This window comes from Megalobrama amblycephala, linkage group LG1 (assembly GCF_018812025.1).
Source record: "Megalobrama amblycephala isolate DHTTF-2021 linkage group LG1, ASM1881202v1, whole genome shotgun sequence".
Classification (NCBI taxonomy): Eukaryota; Metazoa; Chordata; class Actinopteri; order Cypriniformes; family Xenocyprididae; genus Megalobrama; species Megalobrama amblycephala.
In genome coordinates this window covers 64,033,029-64,060,266 of record NC_063044.1, presented here as the reverse complement: position 1 = coordinate 64,060,266, position 27,238 = coordinate 64,033,029, and the positions used below count along the sequence as shown (strand labels likewise).

The 27,238-nt window shown below is 35.9% G+C and overlaps 1 protein-coding gene across 5 annotated transcripts in view; it reads right to left on the bottom strand.

Annotated features, from left to right (window-relative positions):
• The window catches only part of atp6v0a1a (ATPase H+ transporting V0 subunit a1a), a 31,979-nt gene extending 17,149 nt beyond the window's left edge, over positions 1-14,830 (bottom strand). For 3 of the 5 annotated variants that reach the window (XM_048209234.1, XM_048209244.1, XM_048209252.1), the window contains exons 1-10: positions 14,673-14,830; positions 11,338-11,494; positions 6,920-6,998; positions 6,661-6,758; positions 6,078-6,206; positions 5,269-5,355; positions 3,686-3,768; positions 2,382-2,508; positions 2,141-2,223; positions 1,355-1,448 (exon numbers count right to left, since the gene is read on the bottom strand). In XM_048209234.1, the coding sequence (XP_048065191.1) occupies positions 1,355-1,448; positions 2,141-2,223; positions 2,382-2,508; positions 3,686-3,768; positions 5,269-5,355; positions 6,078-6,206; positions 6,661-6,758; positions 6,920-6,998; positions 11,338-11,454 (897 nt within the window). In that variant the 5' untranslated portion in view covers positions 11,455-11,494; positions 14,673-14,830. The remainder of the gene's footprint in view (positions 1-1,354; positions 1,449-2,140; positions 2,224-2,381; positions 2,509-3,685; positions 3,769-5,268; positions 5,356-6,077; positions 6,207-6,660; positions 6,759-6,919; positions 6,999-11,337; positions 11,495-14,672) is intronic. The other 2 variants (XM_048209261.1, XM_048209271.1) reach the window with 1 other exon arrangement.
• Positions 14,831-27,238: the final 12,408 nt, after the last annotated feature.

Sequence of the window (27,238 nt, the reverse complement as noted above, 5' to 3'; positions counted from 1 at the left end):
TTATTTCTATTATCTGGTCTGTACTTAATTTTATTATCTTAATTGTATTTACTGTATTATCTTATTTCTATATGTGCATGTATGTTTAGTTTTCTTTGTGTATTTCTATTCTGTAAAGTACTTTGTAAACACTGTTTTAAAAGGTGCTATATAAATAAAGCTTTACTTAATTACATAACACATTTATTGATGCCGCTACCATCATAAAACCATGCGTTTTAATCAGGCCCTAGATCTGGTTAGCGACTGTTCGTTCCCATACCACTCAACACAAAAAAGATGGATGAGAGATGGTGTGGAAACTTACACATTTTTGTCATACTGTGCAATAGTTAAAATTATAAAAATTATTATTTTGCTCAATTTTAATTACATTGTTGTCATTTGGGAAATTTATTTTTACATTTTATTAGTTTCACCAATAAACACAAATCAACAGAATATCGATTCATATGCATGGTTTATTTTACCTCATCTAGACTCATCACAGACTGACTGAATAACACTTTAATTTAAGCAGAATATCTCAAATGAAGATCGCTGAACTCTGGCTTACTTGTATAGTACTGTATGTCGGTGTTTTCGGATCATGGCGCCTCCGCAGAGAGCGTGTGCGAATGGTTGCCCGATTGCTTAAAGCCAGGCATGTATCCGTTTACCAGAAAAGCTCTGATTGGGGGATTTGAGCTCTTGATATCTGGCAACCGCAAACATGAACGCTCACCTAATAGAGTCTTGTATAGCAGTCTGAAATGTTTTGTCTCCTCTTTTTTTCAACAAAAATAAAAAAGTTTTTGTTCTTTTAACTACATTTTAGTCTCATCTTTTTTATCAACAATATTGCATATTGATATAGTCACAGTTATCATTTAATGGCCCCATTATCATCTTGTCTTAGACAGAGGAAAAAACTTAATTGATGAACATTTTTTGTCACAGATTTTGCTAACGAAATTAACACTACTTTGGTCAGACCACAAACAGGTGGTCTTGCCATTGTGCTGGTGCTTGTATCATTACTATAGCAACCAACACAGATATACCAGGCATTGACAATACTGCCTGAACGAGCAGATCAGATTTCATCGTTTGCAAAATGACAGTGCAAACAGTCAGTCCTGCAGGACTTGAAAACTAAATCAGAATGTGGACAGAGTGAACAAAGCAACAGAGACAACAATCCTAACAGCACTAGACCAGGTCTGGAATCCAGATTAATCTCTGGATAAAGACTGAACCCTGATCAGTCTTTCACCTCATACAAGAAAAAGATGAACTTTAGAAAAAAGACTGTCTACATCCACTTATTTTATTTTAGAGAATGTGTGTGTGTGTGTCTGTCCTCATGTCTTACCATCTGGAGATCATCAATTCGAGAGTTGACTCCGGCTGCCATTTCTTTCCTCTCTTGTGGGGTCTCAGGACAGGGATATAGAGATGCACGAAACCTAAAATAAATATATGATATTTATAGTAATTTATTTATATTTATTACACATAATAAAAGACTGCTTTAGATCTTAATTGTGATTGTGCAGACTACAGATAATACAAGTAACACATAAGGCAATATATATGAACATGGAATATTTTGATTATATGACTAGCCAGGTACATATACCATTTAAAAGTTTGGAGTTATTAAGATTTTTTTTTCATCAAAAGGTACAATAAAAAATAATAATGTTGCAAAAGAATTCAATTTTAAATATGTTGTTCTTTTGAACTTTCTATTAAATCAAAGAACCCTGAATAAGATAATAATAAGAAATGTTTCTTGATCACCAAATCAGCATATTAAAATGATTTTTAAAAGATCATGTGACACTGAAGACTGGAGTAATGATGCTGAAAATTCAACGTTGCCATCACAAGATTAAATTACATTTTAAAATATAATAAAATAGAAAACATATTACTGTTTTACTGTATTTTTAATTAAATAAATGCAGCCTTGGTGAGAATAAGAGACATCTTTCCAAAAAACTTTTATCAACCCCAAACTTTTGAAGAGTAGACTATGGAACAAGTCTGCAAAAATGAAGAACAACCTCATGTTTTCAAAATCTCATGTAAATACTTTTTTAAAATTTTGGTCACTCTGTATTGTGACTTCTTATTGGCAGTGATGCTCTCGTACCCTTCGCAAATCTTTTTGACTCTGTTCTTCAGCTGGTCTCCCTGGAAGAAAATGATGAAAACTGACTTGTGCACATGGTCTCCCTGAAAAAAAAGGGGGAAAAAGATGAAGTTCCCATTAAATATGGAGTTTACTTAACTAATAATCCATAATGAATATTATATAGACAAATGATGAAATTTTTAGCTTGCAAAGTTACCTAAAAGCTATTTATTTTTCTCTCTCACAAGGGCAAACTTACTGTGGCAGGGTCCTCAAGTGGCTCCTCAATGTCTGCCTGCCGCAGAAAGACGTTTCCACGGCAAACTCTCCACAGCATCCTCTCAAAGGTGGGAATCCTCTCTCTGCCTATCACCCCTGCAACAAACCTACAACCAGTGTCAAAGGTGAGTGAATTATATCAGTATCCTCCAACAACAGACATCTGGATAATGAAACTGAAATTCAAAAATACCAAACTTTTACTGTACTTTAAAAGGTTTTAATATTATTCCTTATTTTGCAAATTTGTTGATATGAAATTATTGGTTGCACTAATAATGATTAATCTTAAATCTGGATTAAATCAAGTTTTATTTAATAATACTGTAACTTTAAACCTAGATTGAAATCTTAGCTAGAGATTAAATGTAAACTTAAACAGAGTTAAGTGCAAAAATCTCTTAATGTGTTACTCGCACTGTCACACACACCTGAAGTGCGTGCACAGAAAGCAGACTCTCAAACAGCATGCAATTTAGTTCTCCTTAGTGGGGCATTGCGTTAGAACGGTCAGATATACACAGAAGTATTTCAAAATATCTGACTTGGCATGCATTCACGTAAACACAGTCGGTTAGGTCTTAATTGAATGTAAACAGTTGGGGAAAATCTGATGTGTAACATTAGACTAAACTCTCCTCGTGGTGCTTTCCTTTCATTCAGTGCTCTGAATGGAACAACTATGTTTTATGTTACGCATTAAAGGCATACCAGCATCAATGATCACAGATCAATGACAAACCCTCTGGCATTGGCAGCAGTTACATAAGAATGTGTGTTAAATCTCTCTTCATTACTTCAATCTCACTAGCATAAACCCATTAAAAAGCAACCTCCCCTATTGTACTATGATTTTTACAGCTCAATCCAGAACCATACAACCATATGACTACCACTGAAACATTTGATGCATTTACTATCCAAACACCCTTAAACGTAAAGCCGTTCAAAAGACTTGTTCTGCATTTAGAGCTATGGCAAAGACAAAATATGCAGGCAAATCAGAAAAAAATCACAAACTATGCAATCCCCATTAACGTTTATGTTTCATCCAATCATATGCACACATATATAATCAATTTCTAGAGTTCAAGCAGTTACAGTGAACTCATCTTTAAGGGATGCAACTTTTCGAGGTAAAATGATGTAGAAATACACTGAAAGCATTTCAGAAGGAGGAGGTTCAGGCTACACTGTAATATCTTGAACAACAAACATCCATGTTTCAGCTGTCCATTTAACATAGCTCAATTAGACATGGACAAAACCCAATGACGTACTCACCCAAGCCTCAGAGGAGCGGGGCGTCCAACCTCGTTCGGCTCCAGTAGAGTTGACGACTCTTCCAAAAGTGAAGGATCTTCCATCTAACAAATAGAGAAAGAGAACACTTTATTAATTTATTCATCTCTTCCTGTAAAAAGTATCTTATTAACACTAGAATTATCATTCCAGTGTTGTTTCAGGAAATTGTTTTCCAATTAAGGGCCCTTTTCATACAAAGGTAGATTTATGAGGTATCAAGCTGTTGTAGTTAACTTAAAGGGTCAGTTCACCCAAAAATGAAATTTTTATCAATTGCTCACCCTCATGTCGTTCCCAACCCGTAATACCTTCATTCATCTTCAGAACACAAATTAAGATATTTTTGGTGAAATCCGAGTTTTTTTTATCCCCCATAAAAAGCAATGTAATTACCACATTCAAGGTCCAAAAAGGTTGTAAAGACGTTGTTAAAATAGTCAACGTAACTACAGTGATTCAACCTTAACGTTATGAAGTGACGAAAATACTTTTTGTGTGCAAAAAAACAAAAACAAAACAACAAACAATTTCTTCTCTTCCATGTCAGTCTCCTACGCTGTTGACATAGTGAACGCAGTGCAGGCTTCCGGGTTCTATGTTAAAACGGCAGCTCATTATTGGCCGGCTCCTGCGTCAGCATTACACGCATGTGTCGTGCTGCTCATGTGAACAGCATCGACCAATACTGAGCCGGCATTCTGACATAGAACACGTAAGCACTGTGCACTGTGCACTGTGTGTATAACGTATTCAACCACTGTAGTCATGTGGACTATTTTCACAATGTCTTTACTACCTTTCTGGGCCTTGAAATGTGCAATGATGGGTGCTTCAGAAACCTCTCGGATTTCATCAAAAATGATATAGTGAAGATGAACGAAGGTCTTACGGGTTTGGAACGACATGAGGGTGAGTACTTAATGAGAGAATTTTTTTTTTTGGGGTGAACTAACTCTTTAATATTGTTAGATGCTGCAATTACATTAACAGGCAAAGTACTTATTTTATATTATATGTAAAGAACAAATTTCTGTGGCCTTATGTCATCTTAATTTTTCAATGGAATAAAAAAATAAATAAAAAAAGATTTCAAAGCCAATCTTATTATTTAATAATACTCATTCAGCCGACTTCTTTTATCCAAAGTGACGTACAATCACTAGAGGTGGCATGCCCAGCTCAAGGGCACAGGGATGGCAGCACATGAACTAGTCCTTCTAGGGTTTGAACCGTTTTTTTTTTTTTTTTAGATGTTTAACCACTTAGCCACACCATCCTCACACCACCCACCACCAGTCTGAGAACCCAAGTTTGTGTAAGAGTAAAGTGAATGATTAAAAGACAACTTAACTACATGCTCTCAAATGATCTTTTACAACTTGTAAAATAAATTTATCACAATAACATGTTAAAGTTCAGATCAGTGTTCAGGAAGCACAGAAATGCATGATCAAAGATCTCTGAAAGGTAGAAAAGAAACACCCTGGTAGGAGCCATTTATCACGGGCACAAAAGGCTGTTTTTTACATTTTCAAGAAACTTGTGAATAGGGAGTCGAACACCTTGCAGAACTGGTCTTGGGAAGGGCAGTTTGACATCATCATCAGCGGCTGAGATGTGGCCAGGAATTCAGAGAATGGCCTTTCAATCTGTCAGACATGCATCTGCCTTTGTCAGTGTGAACATTATCACAGACATAGGGAAAAACATGTTTTGGTTCCTCTGTTTGTATAATTGTGCTTCTTTATTTGACTACTGAATGGTGTTGATTATCCAGATCATGTTTGGTTTTTAAATACAACCATTTCTGAGTAAAGGCCATTTTACACGGTAAAGGGGAACAGTAAGTTCCCAGTTCATTTTAAATTGAAAAGAAGTGGTAGAACAAAAGTTGTCAAGGAAAACAGCACCACTGCAAGCTTGAGCATTAAAAAAAGATTCTTATAACCAACTGCTAGCAATGCCATCTTTTCACAGCTGTAGCATGCCATTGACACATCAGAAGTGATTTTATTCACTTCAATTAAATATTATTTAGCTTTTATTTGGTCATAGAACAACAGGATAAGTTTATGACAGTATTTTATGGCTTTATTAGCCATTACTTGCATGAAACACAGAAAACAATAATACAGTAATCGTCACATTGAGTTGCAGCATAGTTTTGCTTGAGCTGAAGCAGTAACAGAAATTGTGGTTGCACTGACATGTTTCACACCGCCTCTTGAGTGTGTGGAAAATGCCTCTGCACAAGAGAGACTGCAAGATCACAAGCAAAGATCCCCGCCTGACACATACCGTGTAAAATGCCTCTAAGACCACAGGAAACTCTACAGGCAAAATGTTTTGTAAGAGATGAGATATTGCAGACCTCATCAAAGAACTGTTGTGTTCGTCTGAGGATGTGCTTGAGCTCAGTTAACTCCAGGAAGTTCTTCTTCAGGGCTTCTTGGTTGGTGTTGATCTCCTTCAGCTCATTCTCCAGCTTTTCAAAAGTGGCCTACAAAAGGTCAAAAGGATACATGTTATTTGCTGCACTCAAAACTGTTTACAGCTGTCAAATTCACACATATTAGCTCTACTGTTCCAAAACCAAATTAGCTAATGAGCACAAATAAAGGCAAAATAATCAAAATGTATATTATATACACACATACACACACATGTAAATGTACACATATTTGTAAAATGTTTTTTGAATTAAGCATCTTATCCTCGCCAAGGCTGCATTCATTTGATCTAAAATACAGTACAAAATATTGTGAAATATTATTAGAATGTAACTGTATTCTATTGTAATATACTTTAAAATGTAATATTTGAAACAACCCTCAAATCATCCCTTAAAACATTGCCTCTGTAGGTAGCTCGCTATGTTTTGGAACAGAGCAACTTTAATTATGGGTTCTGCTTATTTCTTCTTCTATTGTGAGTTGTGCATGAGGTTTTTGTACCTCCAAGTCAATCATGTCTCGTGGAAAAGGGACCTCTGGGTTCTCCCCTGTGTCTACAACAGTTATGTTAGCCTTTTTGATTTCCTTCTCAACAAATCCTTGAAAAGAAAAGAAAAGAAAAGAACTGAGAGACAGCACAGAAAACAGATCCAGAAAAAAATGTTGAACTTCTTTCCACTGAATTTAATCAGAACACATGATGCTGTGTCAGCAATGATTTCTAGCCCACTATGTCAGCAATGCTGACTCTATAACTTACTTAGTTTGCGGTCCATCTCCTCACAGCGACGGACTTCATTCACAAACTTCCTCTGGAAAACGTTCACATCTGGGTTCAACTGCAATTCAAAAGGGAGAAAAAGTAATTGACCTATTAATGCACAACTATCATTCTCTCAAAGACAACAATAAAGGAAGCCATGTTCACAGTTAGGAGTGTAGGGAAAAACAGCAAAGAAGTCTTATTCACATTGGAAAAATGAATCCACATGAAATAAAGACAATGGTGTTGACTGTAAATAACTAGATGAGGGTTTAAGGATGAGTAAGAACTCTTCGGCCACTATGAGCATTGTTTCACAATCACTTCCTAGATTATGTCATAACATCTGTGTATCTGTTTGCCATTTAAATCTTCCCCAATTCAATTACATTTGGTCTTAGTCTCACACTCTACCAGGGGTTAAACAGATCGTAGTTGATCCATGATCCATACGGAAAAAGCCCCACAGTGTGGCACGCATGTGATTTGTGGATTAAATGCAAAGTTTAACCATCAGAGAGTGAAAGGTTATCATTTGCACGTGTTTTGTCTCACCAATTTACTACTTGCACACTGTTATCTGTGCGAACAGCCACACACACCCAAAGCGCGCGCACACAGAGAGGCGGGTTTCAAACACCAAATTGATTTTTCTTTCGCATCTCCTTGCACTTGAAAGGACACATACGCACAACATTGTCAAAATACCCATCTCATCAAGTATTCTAGAAAACACAGTCGGTTGTGTCTTAAGTGAACGTAAAGAGTTGAGAAAATCTGATGTGCATTATGGATTTGTGTATTTCTTTTAAAGTGACAGCAGTCAATAAATACCTGCTGCTGTTTATACATAAGTGTTAATCAAACAACAAAACACATTTAACAAAAATTAATCTATATTTAATTTATACACTATTGTGTTATTTTACATTTTGGCCTAATTATTACATTTTAGTACCTGAATACTACAGTTAGACCTTACTTGTTACATTGTATTATTATCTATGCTTGTAATTAGTGTATTTGTTCTTATTTTTTACTGACACCCTCCCCCCAATTATTTAATAATTTTTTCTTGCTGATCTGAAAAATGGTCCGATCTGTGATTTAAAAACCATAATATGATCCGAACCGTGAGTTTTGTGATCCGTTGAACCACTACACTCTACTGCAAATTGTTATAGTTCAATATAAGTAAAATCAAGTTCCCACTGTAAAGCAATGCTCAAAATTACTAATCACACTGGGTGCTTCTCAATAGAGGTCTGCGTTTTTTTTGTTTTGTTTTTTGTCCTGCTCCTGCTAGGTTCTATTCCACACACACTTGCTCCTACTTAAAATTTACTCTGTGTTCACCTGCTATATTCCTCTTAGAATGATTTTCTTTCCAACCCAACCAATCCTACAACATTTAGATCGCATTTCAAGAATCTCACATTTAAATTTACCCTAAAGAAAAAGAGAGAGTGATTGCAAATATAAAATGATGCCTATACAAGAATTTTATTTGTTATTTCTCTTATCAGGATACTGTCTGTCAACACAGTAAAAAATGTCACAGAGAAAACAGGCTAAATTAAATATGACATCTGTCATTCAAAAATATAAGGCAAAAATATGAATAAACAAAAACTGTTGGCTTACTAGTTATACTGCAAAATGAAATCTTTTTTTAACATCCATGCAAGAACAGAATGTCGATGACTGATGACGGTTTCAATACCGAACATCTCTCCTCCAAAATCCGACCACAAAGGCTAAACGTTCTCTTTGAAGGTACTCTCGTGTCCGGGATGTAAAGAACATATCCTGAAGAAAGTTTCGTTCACTTCAAGCATGGATGCGTTACTGTCAAAGGATGTCAGGAGCAGCCAGGCTATTGTCAGACCGACCGCTCCTGCCCAAAGTACATCAGAGTTACCGACCACTACTGTCTTTCGTACGGAAATATAATCCTGCACTACAAGAAATCTGATCGGGCTCCACGGTTCCTGTGGGAGAGCAGCGGGAATGCAGACCTCAACTTCTCAATACTCATAATGATGTCTCCACATTTCGTCCTCCAGCCTGTGACCTGGAAACTGATCAAAGCAAAGTTGAAGGACATCTCAATTCTCTAGTCGCGCCAAGAGGAGGCGAGGAATGAGGAGTGCGGAAGCTTCCTGAGGAGCTATGAGTGAGGATGCACAGGTGTATCCTATACGGAAGTCTTTTTTGTCAAAAAACCTGACGCACACATAAAATCTCCTCCCTCTTCACATCTATAAATAATTGTAATTTATATTGTAAATGTATTATGTATATTGTATATTGTTATATTGTAATTGTAATAAATAAATTATCCATTACTCCAACTAGACTTTACCTTTGCAGTTTAAATAAACCATACATCTCACATATTTCAACAGGGCATCTTGCTTTATTATTATTAACTATGAATTTCTTAAATAACCAAACTTCAACAACATAAGGGCAGATCCGTTGAGTGCAATGATGACACTTAAGTGATGCTCGAGCGCTAGAAAAGGAAGTAAGGGAAAGGAAACTAGGATGCACAGATAAGAAATAAGAATCACCCACTGTCTGAAATGCTGCAGGGACATTAACAATAAGGAATTAGGAATTAAAAGGCCACCATGCATGTCTGGTCCTGAAGCATTTCTGGTAGTAGCATTTTTATAAACCAGAACCGTTAAACAAAATGAGCAATGCAAATTCTTTGAGTCTAGCTAAAACAGAACAAATACAACGCAAAAACCGGATCTTTGAATAAAACAAAAACTTTTCTCAAAGGACAATGTTTACCATGTGTCAATGTTTACCATGGGTAGCATTGTCTTGTAGACTTGTCTACATAAAGGCGATGAAAGCATATCATAGTTTAGATGCTTATTTTATCAGCAGAACATTCAGTAATATTTAATCGTGCTCATTATTATTAATGAAGATAACAATGCAAGCGAGTAACTTTTGTAGCTTCATTAATTACAATTGCAGCAATCTAACATTTAAAGTCTGTAAAGAAATATTCTGACTTAACTAGACTATACCTATTTAACTAACAATTAGTTGACAAAATTTAGTTCCCCTATTGGAGATAAAAGGGGCTTTCGCACCAGAGGAACGTTTTCATAGTTCCTATAACTTTGAAGGAGCTGGGAACTATTTTAGTTATATGAACGCCTTTTGGGGGACTAAAGTAGCTCCTACTTCAGCGCAATAGGAACTACCAGTGACCTAAGTGTATGCTGATTGGCCGAAAGTAAGCCATATGAAACACAGACACCTGCCATTATTAAAAAGCAGTGTAAACACAGTTTACATATACTTACTCCATGAACATGGAAAACAGCGATAGATGGCATTTACCCATCACCTCTGTCTGCAGCATTGCCTTCTTTTCTCAGGCTCGATATGTAGCACTGCAAGCTGTCGTAGAAGTTGTTGTCTCTTAGCCCTTCTTTTTGCTCTTTCAATCACATAACTCATACATCTAAATTCCATCTCAGTTATCATGAAACCCATGACACACAACAAAAACACAGCTCCAATCATGGAGTTCTCCATCCTGACGAGGTTGTCGGCCGGCTTACGTAACTACTGGCTATATGATTGGAAAATGGCCCTAAGAAAAAATGTAGTTCTCTGAGGACCACTATGGTGGCTAGTTCCTATAATTGAGTTCCTATAACTACTAGGGTTGGGCGATGTCTACCAAATTGGCATCAGACAATGTCTACATTGAAACATTGCGATGGACAATGACATAAGGGGCTTCACAGTCGTATTTGAGCATTAAGCTCAACTTCCATTGAAATGAATTAAAAACGCTCGCTCTGCTCCATGCCAGTGGACATGCACTATTAATGTGGTGCGCGTCAGGAGAAAGACAGAACGCACATGGAGCCGAAAGGGCTTGAATGAAGCATGTTTGGGTTTAGATAAAACTACTAGAGGATATAGCGCTGAAATATCATTACCACAAAGATCCTGAGTGCTTGCGGTGTGATCCGCACCACTGTTTTGACGCGTGCTCACTTCAACTAGAAACAGTAAAATAGTGCTACCGTTCTGTTTCGATAAACCAATATCAGTGGTTTAGTTTGTGTAAAACATCTAGTAGCCTATAATTTGTTTGCCGTCTTTTGTACAATAAAATCTTTACTGTTTAAATTGTGTTCATTTAACTGTTTTGAATGTAATTTGTGTTGTGGTCGGGAACTTTTTTCTTAGTTCAGGCATCCTGGGAGCATTGAGCCACTGAATGGCATGTTACACAATGCTGACATTTGCTGACAATGATGTCAATGTTACTATGAATGAAGCGTTTCCCACTTTTGTTGTTTGACCATGAATCAGCAATGTTCCAGGAACAATTATCCAGTGAATATCAATATGTAATGGTCTGCACTTACGTCTCTGAACTGCACCATGCCGATCTCCCCCAGCTCACTGACACAGCAGTAGGCGGACTCAGACTGAAGGAAGAGCTGGGCCAGGGTCATCTCCTCACTGCGGAACAACTCCCCCATAATGCACTGCTCTCTACTCAATGCACTAAGGGGAGAATGTCTAGGGGAGGAGAAGGAGAAAAAATGACAAATTATAATAATATAAAGACAAAAAGGAAAAGAGGCTTTATGTAAACGAATGGCGAATATTTCTGTTTGACAGCTAAAGCCACATTCACTGTGCAAATGCAGAATCTTTGACCAAGAGGAAGGAAGCCCTTAAAACAGCACATCAGCATGTTTAATCTAGGTTGGCCCACTGAACACAAACAATTTTAATCTCTTTACTCATATTGTGCAAATTTTGTGACGCTTCCAGACTTGTGAGATGATGATGCTGCCACAGCTAAATGCTCTGTGACTGTGAGCTAAACCTCATTGGATATGGCAGATGGTTTACAAAGTCCTAATCATGTGAATGTTGTTTTCAAGGCCTTGATATTCAATGGTCATCAGTCAAAACTGTTCTTTAAATATAATTCAACTGAAAAACAAATTAAAAATTAGATAAATATAATCCATCATCATTATGCATCATAGAACAGAATGTGGCACAATGAGCTTTTTTTAACAAAACCCTTGTCCAAATACTTTAAAGGCAAAACTTCTGCCTCATTTCATAACACCAAATGCTTCATCCATTTCCATCTATGTAACCATCTTGAACTAATGATTTCTCAGAAACAATAAAACAATACAGTAAAAAGCTTCCACAATCTTGTGCCTAGAGGACACACGAGGAATGTTATACTGCACCATTCTCGTGGCATGTGATGCTCGAAACAGCTGTGGGAATAAGCACATGCGATCTCAGAGGAATGAGGGAAAACACTGGAGCATTCAGCGATTACACTGACTAACCTGATGAACTTTACTTTACTTTACTTTACCGGACCTACTGCTACAACTGCATGGAATGTGCTCTCCTAGGGCAGATCCTTATCTTCTCAGGGCAATGCATCTGATCCACTCAATGGAGTGAATTGTAAATTGTAGCACATTCTTCAAAGCAGACCCTCACGTTGTGTAAAAGATTCATTAAGAACGATTGTACGATGGACTCCACTCACAGGGAGCGGATTAAGGATTAAGCTGCGCCATGTGACTCTCTGTACTAAACATTACCAATACAGAGGCACTTTGTGGCATGTTAAGGTACAAATAAAATCGATAGAGCACAAAAAGCCACATAATGCTGTTGTTAGGTCCATTTTACAGCTTTTAAGTGCTCCAAATGGTACATAAGCGGTCTTGGTTTCATGGGTAATTCCACACGTGATGAATAATGCAGCACTTTGGTGAATTATCGAGATGCAGATACTCTTTCAGCTGTCTCTGTGTATCCTTCTCTTTTTTCCATTCTCCTGTACAACGACATACAGCTGCACCAGCATCATCAGGTATCAGTGCAGTGGACCAAAGCAGCCTTTCAAAAACAGATCCTACATTGAGGCCGCATAATACTAATGTGAACACCTGTGGGAGGGCGTCTAATCAGGTTTCATTTGAGTAACTTGTACTGCTCTCTGACTGACTGAATCAAAGCTGCCAGAGCAATAGAATAGAACAGAGTGGAATTAGAATAGAACTTTTATAGCTCTTTATACAGTTTCAAAGAAGCTTCACTGTAATAAACAGGAAAGATAATAGCATCATTATTCAGCTCAATTCAGTTGAATGTTGATTCATATCATCACAATACACTGTACCAAACAAGAGGGGTTTAATATTTTAGATGCCTCTGACCCCCAAACATGATCATCCTCGATGAAGAAACCCCCACCCAAAGACTTAAAAAGTCTATTACGTTACATATAACGTTTTTTTCTGTTTGATGTATTATATATCTTTTAAATACAATGTTTTGGTTTTTTTAAGGGGAGACACTACAGGCAAAAACACTTTTTTCTGGCACTTGTCAATTTTGAGATTTTGCACTTTTTGGCTTTTCATAAAGTGTTTTTTTTTCAGACTGGTGGAAAGAAAACATCCAATATACACTTTTAAGTGTATATTTTATAGCACGTTTTCTATTTGCATCTATAGATTTCAATTACAGTAAATATCTTTAAAGGCCGTTTTCTCAAAATGAGTTTTTTCTCCTGCTCTGGGTCAGAAATCTCCACTTCAGCAGAACTTACAAACACCAAACTTTACAGTTTTATTCCTATATATATTCTGAAGGTTTTTACAGAGGCATTTGTTGATATATAATTTGCCTGATTTTATACAACATTTTATTTCTAAAAAAATGGTGAATTTTTTTTTTCTAGCTGTTGATAGTATTTTCTGATTTATGGAGTGATAAAAAGAGATTTCCTCTGTAAAAACCTTTGAATTTAATATGTCCAAAAAATTAAACGAGAACTGTGAACCTGACCTCATCCAATATTCAGATTTTTGTTCTAGAAATGTATGCAAATTAGTGCATATTTAATTAGATAATGCCTCAATTGCATATTTAAACATTACATTTTAGAAAACTTGAAATACAAAAAATGTTTGCAAGTTTTAATGTAATCAATCACCTGGGGTAGTATGGTGATATCTATTAGTTTTTTTTTTTTTTACCCTATTCACCTGGGGTGTCTCGCCTTAATATTGGCTATTTATTATGTTTAAACTTATTTATTTATTTTCACATTGGTTTTACCGTTTTCCCTACACAACAGAATGTCAGAGATGATGACATTTATAAATAGAGATTATATTAGCTGTATATTAGCTGCTTTGCTAAAAGGTAAGCGATCAGATTTCTCTGTACCCTTGTTTTTAGACTTGTACTACACAAAATACGCAGCGGAAGTGACTTCCACAATGCAAAAACGTTTCTTCTTTATCGTTGAACTGTAAGAAGGGGTAAACACAGAGACCGGCTTATAAACTAGCCTGACAGAGGGCATTAGTGTAGCTGTCAACCCAAGCTTATGCGTCAACAAGTAGTGGGGCAAAGTTGCACTTTATTCACTTCTGTATTATGCTGTGAAAGATGCCAGGGGTCTCCAATAAGTTCCAAATTACACATTAAAAAACCTAAGCGGCGATATTAAAGAGTTAAAGCGCTAATGCTAATGATCCTCCTCGACAGGTTGTTACCTCAGAGAACTTCAACACTCAACAACGCATCACAAAAACCTGAAAGAAAACACGCTATTCTGTCCTAAATACAAGTCACTGGGCGTTTCATAATACTTACTAAATGAGTTTAAAGTTATTTTAGTAAGAACAATGTAACTTACTGCGTTTAAACGGTTGAAATTGGAGTGCTGCAGTCTCTGAAACCTCTGCGTCGTAAGCATCAGCTGACCAGAACGAGGCACAGCGAACATGACGTCACGAACAGCCCAGTCCTGGTCACGTGATCGAGGTTACCTGGACAGAGGAGAAGGGTGTTTCCGAGAACAGAGAAGGTGAAAATGAGAGGGTGTCTGTTTGTGAACTAGAGCTTTACTTGGCATATTTCTTCTTATGTCGATAAATATTAGCTTTTCCCAGCAACACTGTTGAATTGTAATCCTTTGTTGTTCATTTTAGTGCTACAGTGAAGACTTTCTCAAAGGTTAAACATTTTGTATACTTTAATCTTTGTCTTTTCTCTCACTATTTTTACTGTTCCTCACTCCACTTTTGGTATCTGTGGTTTGCTTTTTGTATGACAGTGGTTACCTAGGTAAAACCACTTCCCGTGTCTGTCTCAGTATCATTGACCATATTCTGGGCCTTTGAACCTCCAGGACTAGTCACTAAATAAAGCAGATCTGAGGAAAATAGTGTTGTCATTGTCTAGCTCAGTTCTGTTCTCATCCATTAGTGTCAGTATACAGTCAAATCAATAATATTGCTGAATATTATGTGTCCCCAAACAAGCAAGTGGCAAGATACCCAAACTCCATTGGTAACCGAAATGGAGAAGAAAAAAAATGTGGGAGAAACCAGTCCTTAGTCATTTTCAAAAAACTGCTAAAGACATAATTATCTTTTTCATCAACACTTGACCCAGTAATTGTAGCACTTACTTTTTCTATTCGATTTCTATTCTTTTTCCATCTATTTTTTTTTTTAATACACAAATAGATGGAAAAAGAATAGACTTGACACAGCACTTACATATTGTTTATTTGATTGCTTCTACTATTTTCATTTGTAAGTCGCTTTGGAGAAAAGCATCTGCTAAATGACTAAATGTAATGTAAATGTAAATGTCTCAGTCAGGGGACCAGTACTCCTGGCCAAACAAACCAACATGGTGTGCTTATGATTCCAGAACTTACAGGATTAGTTCACTTTCAAATAAAAATTTTCTGATAATTTACTCACCCCCATGTCATCCAAGATGTCCATGTCTTTCTTTCTTCAGTCGAAAAGAAATGAAGGTTTTTGATGAAAACATTCCAGGATTATTCTCCTTATAGTGGACTTCAATGGCCTCCAGACGGTTGAAGGTCAAAATTACACTTTCAGTGCAGCTTCAAAGGGCTTTAAACGATACCAGATGAGGAATAAGGGTCTTACCTAGAAACCATCACTCATTTTCTAAAAAAAAATTAAAAATGATATACGTTTTAACCATAAATGCTCATCTTGAACTAGCTTAAAGTTTGAACTAATTGTTATATACTTGCACTAGCATATTGTATATGACAATTTAGTTCAAACTTTGACCTGTGGAGGGCAGTAATACACTTAGCAGCGTCTACACTGCTGGAATTCAAATGGAGAAGAAGAGGAGAGCTAGTTCAAGATGAGCATTTATGGTTAAAATGTGTAAAATTTTTAAAAATTTTTAGTAAACGGGTGATGGTTTCTCTAGATAAGACCCTTATTTCTCGTCTGGGATCGCGTAGAATGCTTTGAAGCTGCTCTGAAACTGTAATTTTGACCTTCAACCGTTTGGAGTCCATTGAAGTCCACTATATGGAGAAAAATCCTGGAATGTTTTCATCAAAAACCTTAATTTCTTTTCGAATGAAGAAAGAAAGAACATCTTGGATGACATGGGGGTGAGTAAATTATCAGGAAAATTTAATTTGAAAGTGAACTAATCCTTTAAATTGATGCCAGAGCAAATGAATAGAATATAATAGAATAGAATTCTTTATATCCTCACAAACCCAGAAAACTGTTGAAGTTTCAAAATAGAAGCCTTTTTACCTTTTTAATTTAAAAGTGACCAATATTAATTTTTCAACAGCAGAGATTCTCAAACAGTGACTTGATCTTGAGAGCTCTAATGTCACGAGGTCACTGTCTGTAGAATCTATCACTGCCTCTTTAATGAGAGAAGAACTACAGAGGAGGATGGGTAAACTAGCACCAGTGTGAAAATTTAGAGTCACAAGGTTGACGGGACTACTCCAAAGTGCTGTGAGCTAACAAATCAGAGAGTTCAAATCATTTAACCCGATAATATGGCCTGAGGCAAAAATGGGTTATGGAAGCTATTAAGGCATGTTTTAGATTTAAAAGATTAACTCAATGTGATAAAATCTCAATTTGAAAAAGGGGCCCAATTTAGCCAAATTCACAATAAAAATTATATTAAATGAAAATAAATAAGGCTTGTTCTTCCTGGACATATCATTAAAGGAGTAACTCACCCAGAACAATAAATAAATAAAATTCTGTCATCATTTACTCACTCTCATGTCATTTCAAACCTATACAACATTCTTTCTTGCTTATAGCACAAAAGGAGAAAAAATATAATATCCATCCATTCTTTAAACTTCTTTTAATATTATATTATATTATATTTATCTGGTTCACAAAACCGATATGATTCAAGAACTCAACAGTTTCTGGTTTATATCAGGGTTATATGTCAGTCTCTTTCTCTTCCAAAGCACATATATACATAAATATACAGCTCACAAGTAGTATGGACTATTTTTAGGATACTTTAATGGTGCTTTTGTATCCTTTTTGAAGTTCCAAAACCTCATTAATTGTAACTGCTTAGAAAAGAGCAACAAGCATATTCATCAAAAAAAAAAAAAAAGTTGAATGATAAATGATGAAAGGGCATCTTACGAGTATATATATATATATATATATATCGCTACAGATAATTTCATAGTAGCCATGGTCCTCCTCAACATGTCATTTGAGGCCTAAATGTGTTAGTTCAGGGCAGGCTATGAATAAGTTGCAAAAATTACTCTCAGTCTCAGATTTTAAAAAAGAATGGCATTCACCTATATGTATTACTTTCCTGTTTGCCGGCTTTGAGGGCTTATATGGAAGAGCTATGTGAAAATTACTCTTCTATTAAGTGTTTGTAGATCTGCAGCATGTGTGGGTATTCTTATTGTTTTAGCCTACATATTGATGTGTTTGAACATGCTGGTATTGTTTTTATGGCATATAATGGCCTTATTATGTAGGTAAACAAGTATTTCTCTTCTGTACATTCTAAACAAAGTATGCTGGAGCACTTGACACCCTTCTTTGTGAGTCTTATGTTTTTGAGTTAAAGCGTGAACAGAGTGTGAACAGTTATAAAGTATTATTATTTATTACCATGCCAATCTTTTGATAAAGGCTTTCTAAATTTATTTCATAAACTGACTGCGCCTTTATTTCGAGTGCAGAGAGTGCGCATGCCCATTTGCCTCTAACAGATAAAGTGAGAAAACGCTCCCTCTAGAGGCTCGTGATGACACATGCACTACACCCTCAACCACCAGGAGGCACTAAAGAACAACACATTAGCACAGGTCAATAAACTACAACCTTACCCTACCTGAGGTGCTGTGAAAAATGAAAACGCACCTAGATGTTTTAAAGACTGCTATCAGGAATAATTGCTCAACACTAGTGTTGCTAACAACACTTTTGAAAGTAGGACTGGTTTGATGCTATCTCTCTGGCCTAGAACTATACAAATTTAACTGTGATGCCTGAAATAAAGCATTTCATAAGATGAAGCCAGGACTTATCAGATATTTCCCAAGATACAGAGTATAATGTGAATGTTTGAAGTCCATTAAAAATGAAATTGCCTATATGAAGTGCAAAGAAAACACCTAGCCTGCACTAGGGAAATGAACCGTGCAAAAACAGCTTCAGGCTGCATGAACCAGGCTTCCTGTCTGTGAGGTTTTTCACGTTATATTTCACTTAACTGACAGTGAGATTATTTTGTCTTTGAATTATGGTGAGATATAATTTCCCAATCTGCCAGAAGCTCTACTCTCTTGCCAACTTTTTAGCCTGTTTTATGTTTTCTTATAAATGTCTTGTTATTACGAAGATTTTTATGGCTTTTTGCACAGTTATCCTTTTCATGAAAAAAAAATGTGAGCATGCCTTTGACTTATCTTATAAATAAGCAATAATATAAACACAAAAAGGGTCCAGGACTTAGGAGGTTAATACAGCTCAATAAACCTCAGAGGAACTTAAGCAAGCGTGTGCTGTGGTGTTTATTTGTAAAGTATGAAGGCCACAGGAAGCATAATAACAGGCGGAAGAAGACCTAATAAGGTTAAAAAATAACGTCCTACTGTTTTTAGGGCTAAAAACTTAAATTGAGTGGCTTTTTAGTTGCATGGGTTTAAGAAAGAAGGTGTCAATGTGCTGTCCCACAAGAGACTGCATGCACTTCTTATCGCTGGTTTCATAACATTACCTCGGGCTCTTTGATCTAATTTGATGGTTCCCATGTGACAGAAGCATGAGGTACAGCTGGTTTGTGTAAGAGTTGCACATTTTGTTGTTACCTATCAGTCTCCTTGAATTTCAGTATCACTCTTAAAAGATTCCAAAAGGGGGTTTTCACACCAATGCCATATATAAACCATTTTTGGTTCACAAAGAAGCTCTCCGTGAACACTTATTTTAAAGAACCATTATTTTCTTAAGGTGATGATAGACGGGGCAACTGGATCTGGATACTTTAGATTGAAATTTGTTGGCCATTCTCAATGGGAAAGTGCCCAAGCAACATCGCTGGCAACATTGCTCAAAAAGTTGCCCTGCGTATCATCACCTTTTGTGTTAAAAAACAGTTTAATAATCCAAAAAACCTATATAAAAACCTTTTGTGTAATAGAAAGTTGCATGAATGTTAACAAGCAACCATATAGGCAATAAAAACAAACAAAAAAAAAAACATTATTTTAATGTGTATCAGTCTCATATATTCTAGTTAGTCTCATACTCATACTATATACAGTACAGTCCAAAAGTTTGGAACCACTAAGATTTTTAATGTTTTTAAAAGAAGTTTCATCTGCTCACCAAGGCTACATTTATTTAATTAAAAATACAGTAAAAAACAGTAATATTGTGAAATATTATTACAATTTAAAATAACTGTGTACTATTTAAATATATTTGACAAAGTAATTTATTCCTGTGATGCAAAGCTGAATTTTCAGCATCATTACTCCAGTCTTCAGTGTCACATGATCCTTCAGAAATCATTCTAATATGCTGATTTGCTGCTCAATAAACATATTTTTAATTAAATAAATGTAGCCTTGGTGAGCAGACGAAACTTCTTTTAAAAACATTAAAAATCTTAGTGGTTCCAAACTTTTGGACTGTACTGTATATATATATATATATATATATATGATTGCCATATATGGTTCCATAAAGAACCTTTAACATACAGGGAACCTTTCCATTCCACAAATGGCTCTTTATGGTGGAAAATGATTCTTTAGATTTTAAAAATATTCATTTTAAAAAGGTTATTTTAAGAACTGATTACTGAAAGGTTCATTGTATATCTCTATTTCCTTGCTTATGCTAAATTGTAAAATGAACACTTTTACACGTTTTCTTAATATCTGTTATGCAATCCTTAAACCTCTTATATAGCCTACTTTCAGATAATATGAATCTAGTTAGAGAGCCAGACTTGCTGGGGCAAGTTGTCACATGGGAAAGTTGTCTCTTACATTTTCGCTCTTCATTGAATTGTTTTGTGTTGCGTAATTATTCTACAGTTTTGTTGATTAGCCTGTTTAATGGCAGGTTATAGTGACAACATGCCCAGCTATGTCTATAAAAGAAAAAAAGTCTATAACATTCATTACATTCAGTACATTCATCAACTGGATTGTACATGCTGTTCTTCAACATCCTTATGATTGACAGGCCAAGAGCGAGAGCGAGAGTGAGCGTTTGAGAAAACATGCTTCCTTCTCACATTCCTCGCTCGAAGGTTCAGAATTCCACTGATCTGTTTTTCAAACTTCGTCGTGATTTAGTGCCCACTGGAGACAAGTTTAGTCTAAGAGCTGTATCCTGCGTCACCTTAGGTCGTTCATATTTCAACAGAACCACTATAATTTAATCAAAAGATTGATAAACTGAAGAAGACAAGATAATACTGTTTTCTATGGACACACACACAAGAATTTTCTGGTGATTGTCATGATTTCTGTGAGCTGGAACAGAGCTCAGATGATCATCCTTCTGATAAAGCAGTATTGAATTCTACGGGCTCCCTTTCAAGAGCTTTAAATAAATAAACTCCATTAATTTGAAATTCTCCAGCAGACGGATGGCACGAGACGAGAGCCTGAGAGAATGGGGGAATGTTTGTGTTCCCTCATTTTTAGTCGTGACTTATTTCGTCTGTGCAAATGTAATTTGCTGCTTCTTAAAGCTTCATTGAAGGCTGGAACACATTACACATCTTTTAAAATCTGAAATGATTTTAAAACACTAGGCATCATATACTTGTTGACTTTGTAAATGGCTACAGGAAAAACAGGTCAAGTCATTACAGCTTACATAGCCTAATATAAGTAGTAGCCTACATGGCTATTTCATTATTTATACTTCGAAGCATAGAAAATGTAATTGTGGTCTTGTCAAACTACACTGCAAACTCATTTTCTTATTCAATATGTATTGTTTTCAAGGAAATTAATCGAAGAAAAACATTTTTAAAAGTGTAGTATAAAAATAATTATAGCCTATCCATTCCGCTCGACAGAGATTGTCACTTAAATCATAGACATCCAGTATTTTATGGCCAAAAGCAGTTCTCTAGTTCAGAGCTCCAACCAGCCTGGTTCAGACAAGGCTATCAGATTATCACAATACATATGCACATTCATTATGCAACAGTGCCACCCACTATTTCAGTGGCCTTGGTTAGGATTTTCCCATTCATTTTCCCCATAGGGATTTATAAAAAAATCTTTGTTTAAGAGTTATAAGCCATAACCAAACCAACCAACTGCGAGGTAAATCACAACATTACAAAATTTGATTTGTAGCAACAACAAAAAAAGTATTTGAAAATCAGACAAAAAGGCTAAGGTAAGACTCCCGCATGGTACAAGACAATGCCATGACTTTTGAAGCATTGCGAATGACAATTAAAGATGTTGATTATATATATAAACAATATATTTGACATTTATTGCAAAAAACATGGGCGCTAGAATGCCACTGCTGAACATGATTCTTCTGTGGGCTATTAGTTATCATTCATTGTAACCTAGTAAAATAGACTCGAGGACTTCTGCATTTTCTTGACTGTGAACTTTTTGCTGTGTGTTGTTGCTAGGCAGTTTTGTACATATGTATAGGCTCAATAATTTCAGTTCTGATGGATAATGTACAGTCAGCTGGTACAAAATAAACACAAATGGGTGATCATTCTTATGTAGGCTACAAGTAAAAACGTGAGGGGGAAAAAAGAAAAACCTGAAAGGAAAGTTTTAGGGTTTACAAAATGAGTGGGCGTGGCCTTCCAACATGACAGATATTTGAGTGGGTGTGGTCATGATTCATTCTGTACAGCTGTACAAATGCAACTCAAGGTAATTTTGAATAAAAGGTGGTCTAAGGTAATCAATTGTGTTACACCTTTTCCTATCTGCCTTGTGAGTGACCCTGCCTCAGTGATAACATTGTTTCTCACACACATCATTATGACCTGCCACCCCCTTTCCATTGTTCTCATAATATGTACATGTCCGTTTATTTTTGATGGTGAAAGATTTAGTTGATTACAGCGAGAAGTATTCAACAAAATGTGAAAAACTGGCAGAAACTCTCAAATCCACCCATTCTTCATAAACGCAGACAAACACAAGCACACACACATCAATAAACCATAGAATGAATTGCATAATCTTAAGGAAGCTTGAAGTACAGGCAAGGCACAAAGCCGAACGGCTTCAAATGAATTCTCCCTGGCACTCAGAATTGCAGGAGTAATTCAGATCCATTTTCCATAACGCAGCTGCAAAACAGTGATCATACCTTTATAATTCTTCATGCTGCATGCAGACACACTGCATGATCCCATATAAAATAGATCAGATATAACGGAACATAAACACAGAGATTCTCTCAGGCATGATGCTGGAATGATTATCTAGATTTTGATGTCACATCTGCTCGCCCTTACAAAGGAAGAAAAACAAATATTACTTTGAGATAAAGAAAATGGCAAGAAAAAATCAGGCAGAAAGTCTATAGTTCAAGTGTGTTTTGATCTTTTAGACATTTTTGTAGAATGCAGAATAAATAGCCAAGTGAGACCAAAAATAGCTGTGTTTTGTGGGAAAGTGTGGTTGTACCCCAGGGGACAAAATACAATTAATGCAACCTAAACAAAAAAATACACAAAGTTTTGTGTTTTAAAAACAAAGTAAGATTATGATGTAAACTGAATAAGAAATATGTCATGAAAGTCATGAAACTATTTCTATTTTAAACTAGTAAAAGAATGTATGACTGAGCTCCTTAGGTCAGATGTTCTTGCTTCCACTGAATAACAAGATGTTCTTTGGATCATGCTGGAGAACATGATCATCAGTTTTGACACAAACATGTGGAGTTCATGCAGCTCAAGTGCTGCTGTCATTCAAACAAATATGACATTCATTATGTTTTTTCAATTACACTTCACACAAATCGTTTTGCTGATAATAGAAGATGACAATGTTAAAAGCTTTGAGGATGTTGAATGCTTTGAAGATTGATGTCGAAAGTTTTACTTTTCAATGTTCTTTTTCAAAAAAGGCATGACATATGAGTCATTAAACTATTTTTACAGCACTTTTACAGCACAAAATATAATAAACACACCTCTTCCCACTCCCAAGAGTTATCAATTAGTTTTCACTGTTTAATTTGAAACAGGTCCGGAGAGGAACCTGTTTATGTTGGCAACTGTACAGAAAATGACTAAACCATTAGTCAAAACAGATATGGCAGGAACAAGTCAAAAAATTTATTTCTTACATAATAATTCATTTGACATTTAATGATTGATATAATAAAATGATATATGACCATATGAAATTACCAATTGCATTTTCTGCCATACAGTAATAGCTGTATACTTTCTTGCTATTATGCAAATTAAATCCTGAAAATTGAATGGAAAATATACTATATACATGTACAGTAACATTATAACACATAATATTTTGCTTTTGTGTGGCTGAGCAAATGAAAAACTTCAATCCAACTACAAATCTGAACTGGTCCCGACAGGCCATCAGAAAAAAAAAAATATTATTGTTGAGCCCTGCATGAAGTTATTCTGCATTCGATGCATTAAATGCTTCATAAACAGAGCATGAAATAAGTTGATAGTTTGGATGGGAAGAATATTCACTGTTATGAAAGGACATGTAGTATACAGCAAACAAGAAATACAAAGTTTAAAGATGCCATAGAATTGAAAATTGAATTTACCTCGGCATAGTTAAATAACAAGAGTTCAGTACATGGAAATGACATACAGTGAGTCTCAAACATCATTGTTTCCTCCTTCTTATGTAAATCTCATTTGTTTAAAAGACCTCTGAAGAACAGGCGAATCTCAACATAACACCGACTGTTACGTAACAGTTGGGATCATTAATATGTACACCCCCAAATTCATGCATATGCCAGCCCATGTTCAAGGCATTAGACAAGGCAGTATTAATGTCTGGATCTGTGCACAGCTGAATCATCAGACTTTATGCAGGTAAGCAAGCAAGGGCAATAGCGAAAAATGGCAGATGGAGCAATAATAACTGACATGATCCATGATATCATGATATTTTTAGTGATATTTGTAAATTGTCTTTCTAAATGTTTTGTTAGCATGTTGCTAAAGTACTGTTAAATGTGGTTAAAGTTACCATTGTTTATTACTGTATTCATGGAGACAAGAGCCGTCGTTATTTTCATTATTACTTGCAGTCTGTATAATTCATAAACACAACTTCATTCTTTATAAATCTCTCCAACAGTGTGTAATGTTAGCTTTAGCCTGTTAGCCGCAGCCTAGCTACTATCAAACTCATTCAGAATCAAATGTAAACATCCAAATAAATACCATACTTACATAATAAGTTATGCTGCATGACGAACACTTTGTAAAGATCCATTTTGAGGGTTATATTAGCTGTGTGAACTTTGTTTATGCAATGTATTAGAGAGTCGCGAGCTTGGGGCGGGGAGCGCGAGCATTTAAAGGGGAAGCGCGCTGAATCGGCGCATTTATAATGATGCCCCAAAATAGGCAGTTAAAAAAATGAATAAAAAAAATCTATGGGGTATTTTGAGTTGAAACTTCACAGACACATTCAGGGGACACCTTAGACTTATATTACATCTTGTAAAAAAGCATTCTATGGCACCTTTAAGTAAGCAGAACTGGCACATTTTTATTTTGTACTACTCATACATTTTAATTGTTCTTAACTTGAAATGTTTGAGTACACTCATACATTTGACTTAAAATTATTATGTAACCCCAATGTAAAAATTTTTATTAGTGTAAAATTAGCTATATAACAAGTTCTCAGTCTCCTTCGTCAAGTTCCTCCAGCATCATTACAGTACTCCAGTTCTACAACCACAAAAGGACAGTATCACTATTCTACTCATCATTCATCATCACTGCTTTGTGTTCTACTCACCTGCACTCCTGTTTAACTCTGCTGGTATCAATAAACATCCCTGTTTGTGAAATCCTGTCTCCGACCCTTCTGTATTGTAACAGTTTGAGCTGTTTTAACTGAAAGCAACTAGTACCGGCAGGTCTTAAAATATGTCAGAGCCATTGTTTTGTCTCAAGATGGACACCAATGTTTTTTTCTAAGGTATGTTTATAAAAGCTACTTAAATACCCTAATTAAACTAAGGCCTAATCCTGGCTTAGGCTAAGCCCTGTCTGTGAAATTGGGCCTATATAACAATTAATTTTAGCATTTACTCTCCCTTTTGAGTGCCATGGGCAAAGCATGCTGGGAAATAGAAATCCCAGCCGCCCAGTTTCAGTTAAACTTAAGTTTGTCTAAATTAAAAGAAATAAGTTCATAAAACTCAAACAATTAACAGTTCAGTTTACTTAAAATATATCATTTCTGTGAACTTGAAAGAAAAAGAAAGTTCTAAATACTCATAAAAGTTAATTTGACTGAACTAAATTTGTTTAATTTAGGTTTGTTTAATTTTGGACACTGTACAAATTGTGAATAAAAAAGGAATGCAATAATTTACAAATCTCATAAACTTATATTTTATTCACAACAGAATATAGATAACATATCAAATGTTGAAAGTGAGACATTTTGAAATGTCATGCCAAATATTGGCTCATTTTGGATTTCATGAGAGCTACACATTCCAAAAAAGTTGGGACAGGTAGCAATAAGAGGCCGGAAAAGTTAAATGTACATATAAGGAACAGCTGGAGGACCAATTTGCAACTTATTAGGTCAATTGGCAACATGATTGGGTATAAAAAGAGCCTCTCAGAGTGGCAGTGTCTCTCAGAGGTCAAGATGGGCAGAGGATCACCAATTCCCCCAATGCCGCAGTGAAAAATAGTGGAGCAATATCAGAAAAGAGTTTCTCAGAGAAAAATTGCAAAGAGTTTGAAGTTATCATCCATTCGCCGTTGCCGGCTAAAACTCTATAGGTCAAAAAAGAAGCCATATCTAAACATGATCCAGAAGCGCAGGCGTTTTCTCTGGGCCAAGGCTCATTTAAAATGGACTGTGGCAAAGTGGAAAACTGTTCTGTGGTCAGACGAATCAAAATTTGAAGTTCTTTTTGGAAAACTGGGACGCCATGTCATCCGGACTAAAGAGGACAAGGACAAGCCAAGTTGTTATCAGCATCTCAGAAGCCTGCATCTCTGATGGTATGGGGTTGCATGAGTGCATGTGGCATGGGCAGCTTACACATCTGGAAAGGCACCATCAATGCTGAAAGGTATATCCAAGTTCTAGAACAACATATGCTCCCATCCAGACGTCGTCTCTTTCAGGGAAGACCTTGCATTTTCCAACATGATAATGCCAGACCACATACTGCATCAATTACAACATCATGGCTGCGTAGAAGGATCCGGGTACTGAAATGGACAGCCTGCAGTCCAGATCTTTCACCCATAGAAAACATTTGGCGCTTCATAAAGAGGAAAATGCGACAAAGAAGACCTAAGACAGCTGAGCAACTAGAAGAACATTCCTATTCCTAAACTTGAGCAACTTGTCTTCTCAGTCCCCAGACGTTTGCAGACTGTTATAAAAAGAAGAGGGGATGCCACACAGTGGTAAACATGGCCTTGTCCCAACTTTTTTGAGATGTGTTGATGCCATGAAATTTAAAATCAACTTATTTTTCCCTTAAAATGATAAATTTTCTCAGTTTAAACATTTGATATGTCATCTATGTTGTATTCTGAATAAAATATTGAAATTTGAAACTTCCACATCATTGCATTCTGTTTTTATTCACAATTTGTACAGTGTCCCAACTTTTTTGGAATCGGGTTTGTATTTTGAGCATTAGGGTTTACAGTGATATTGATCTGAAA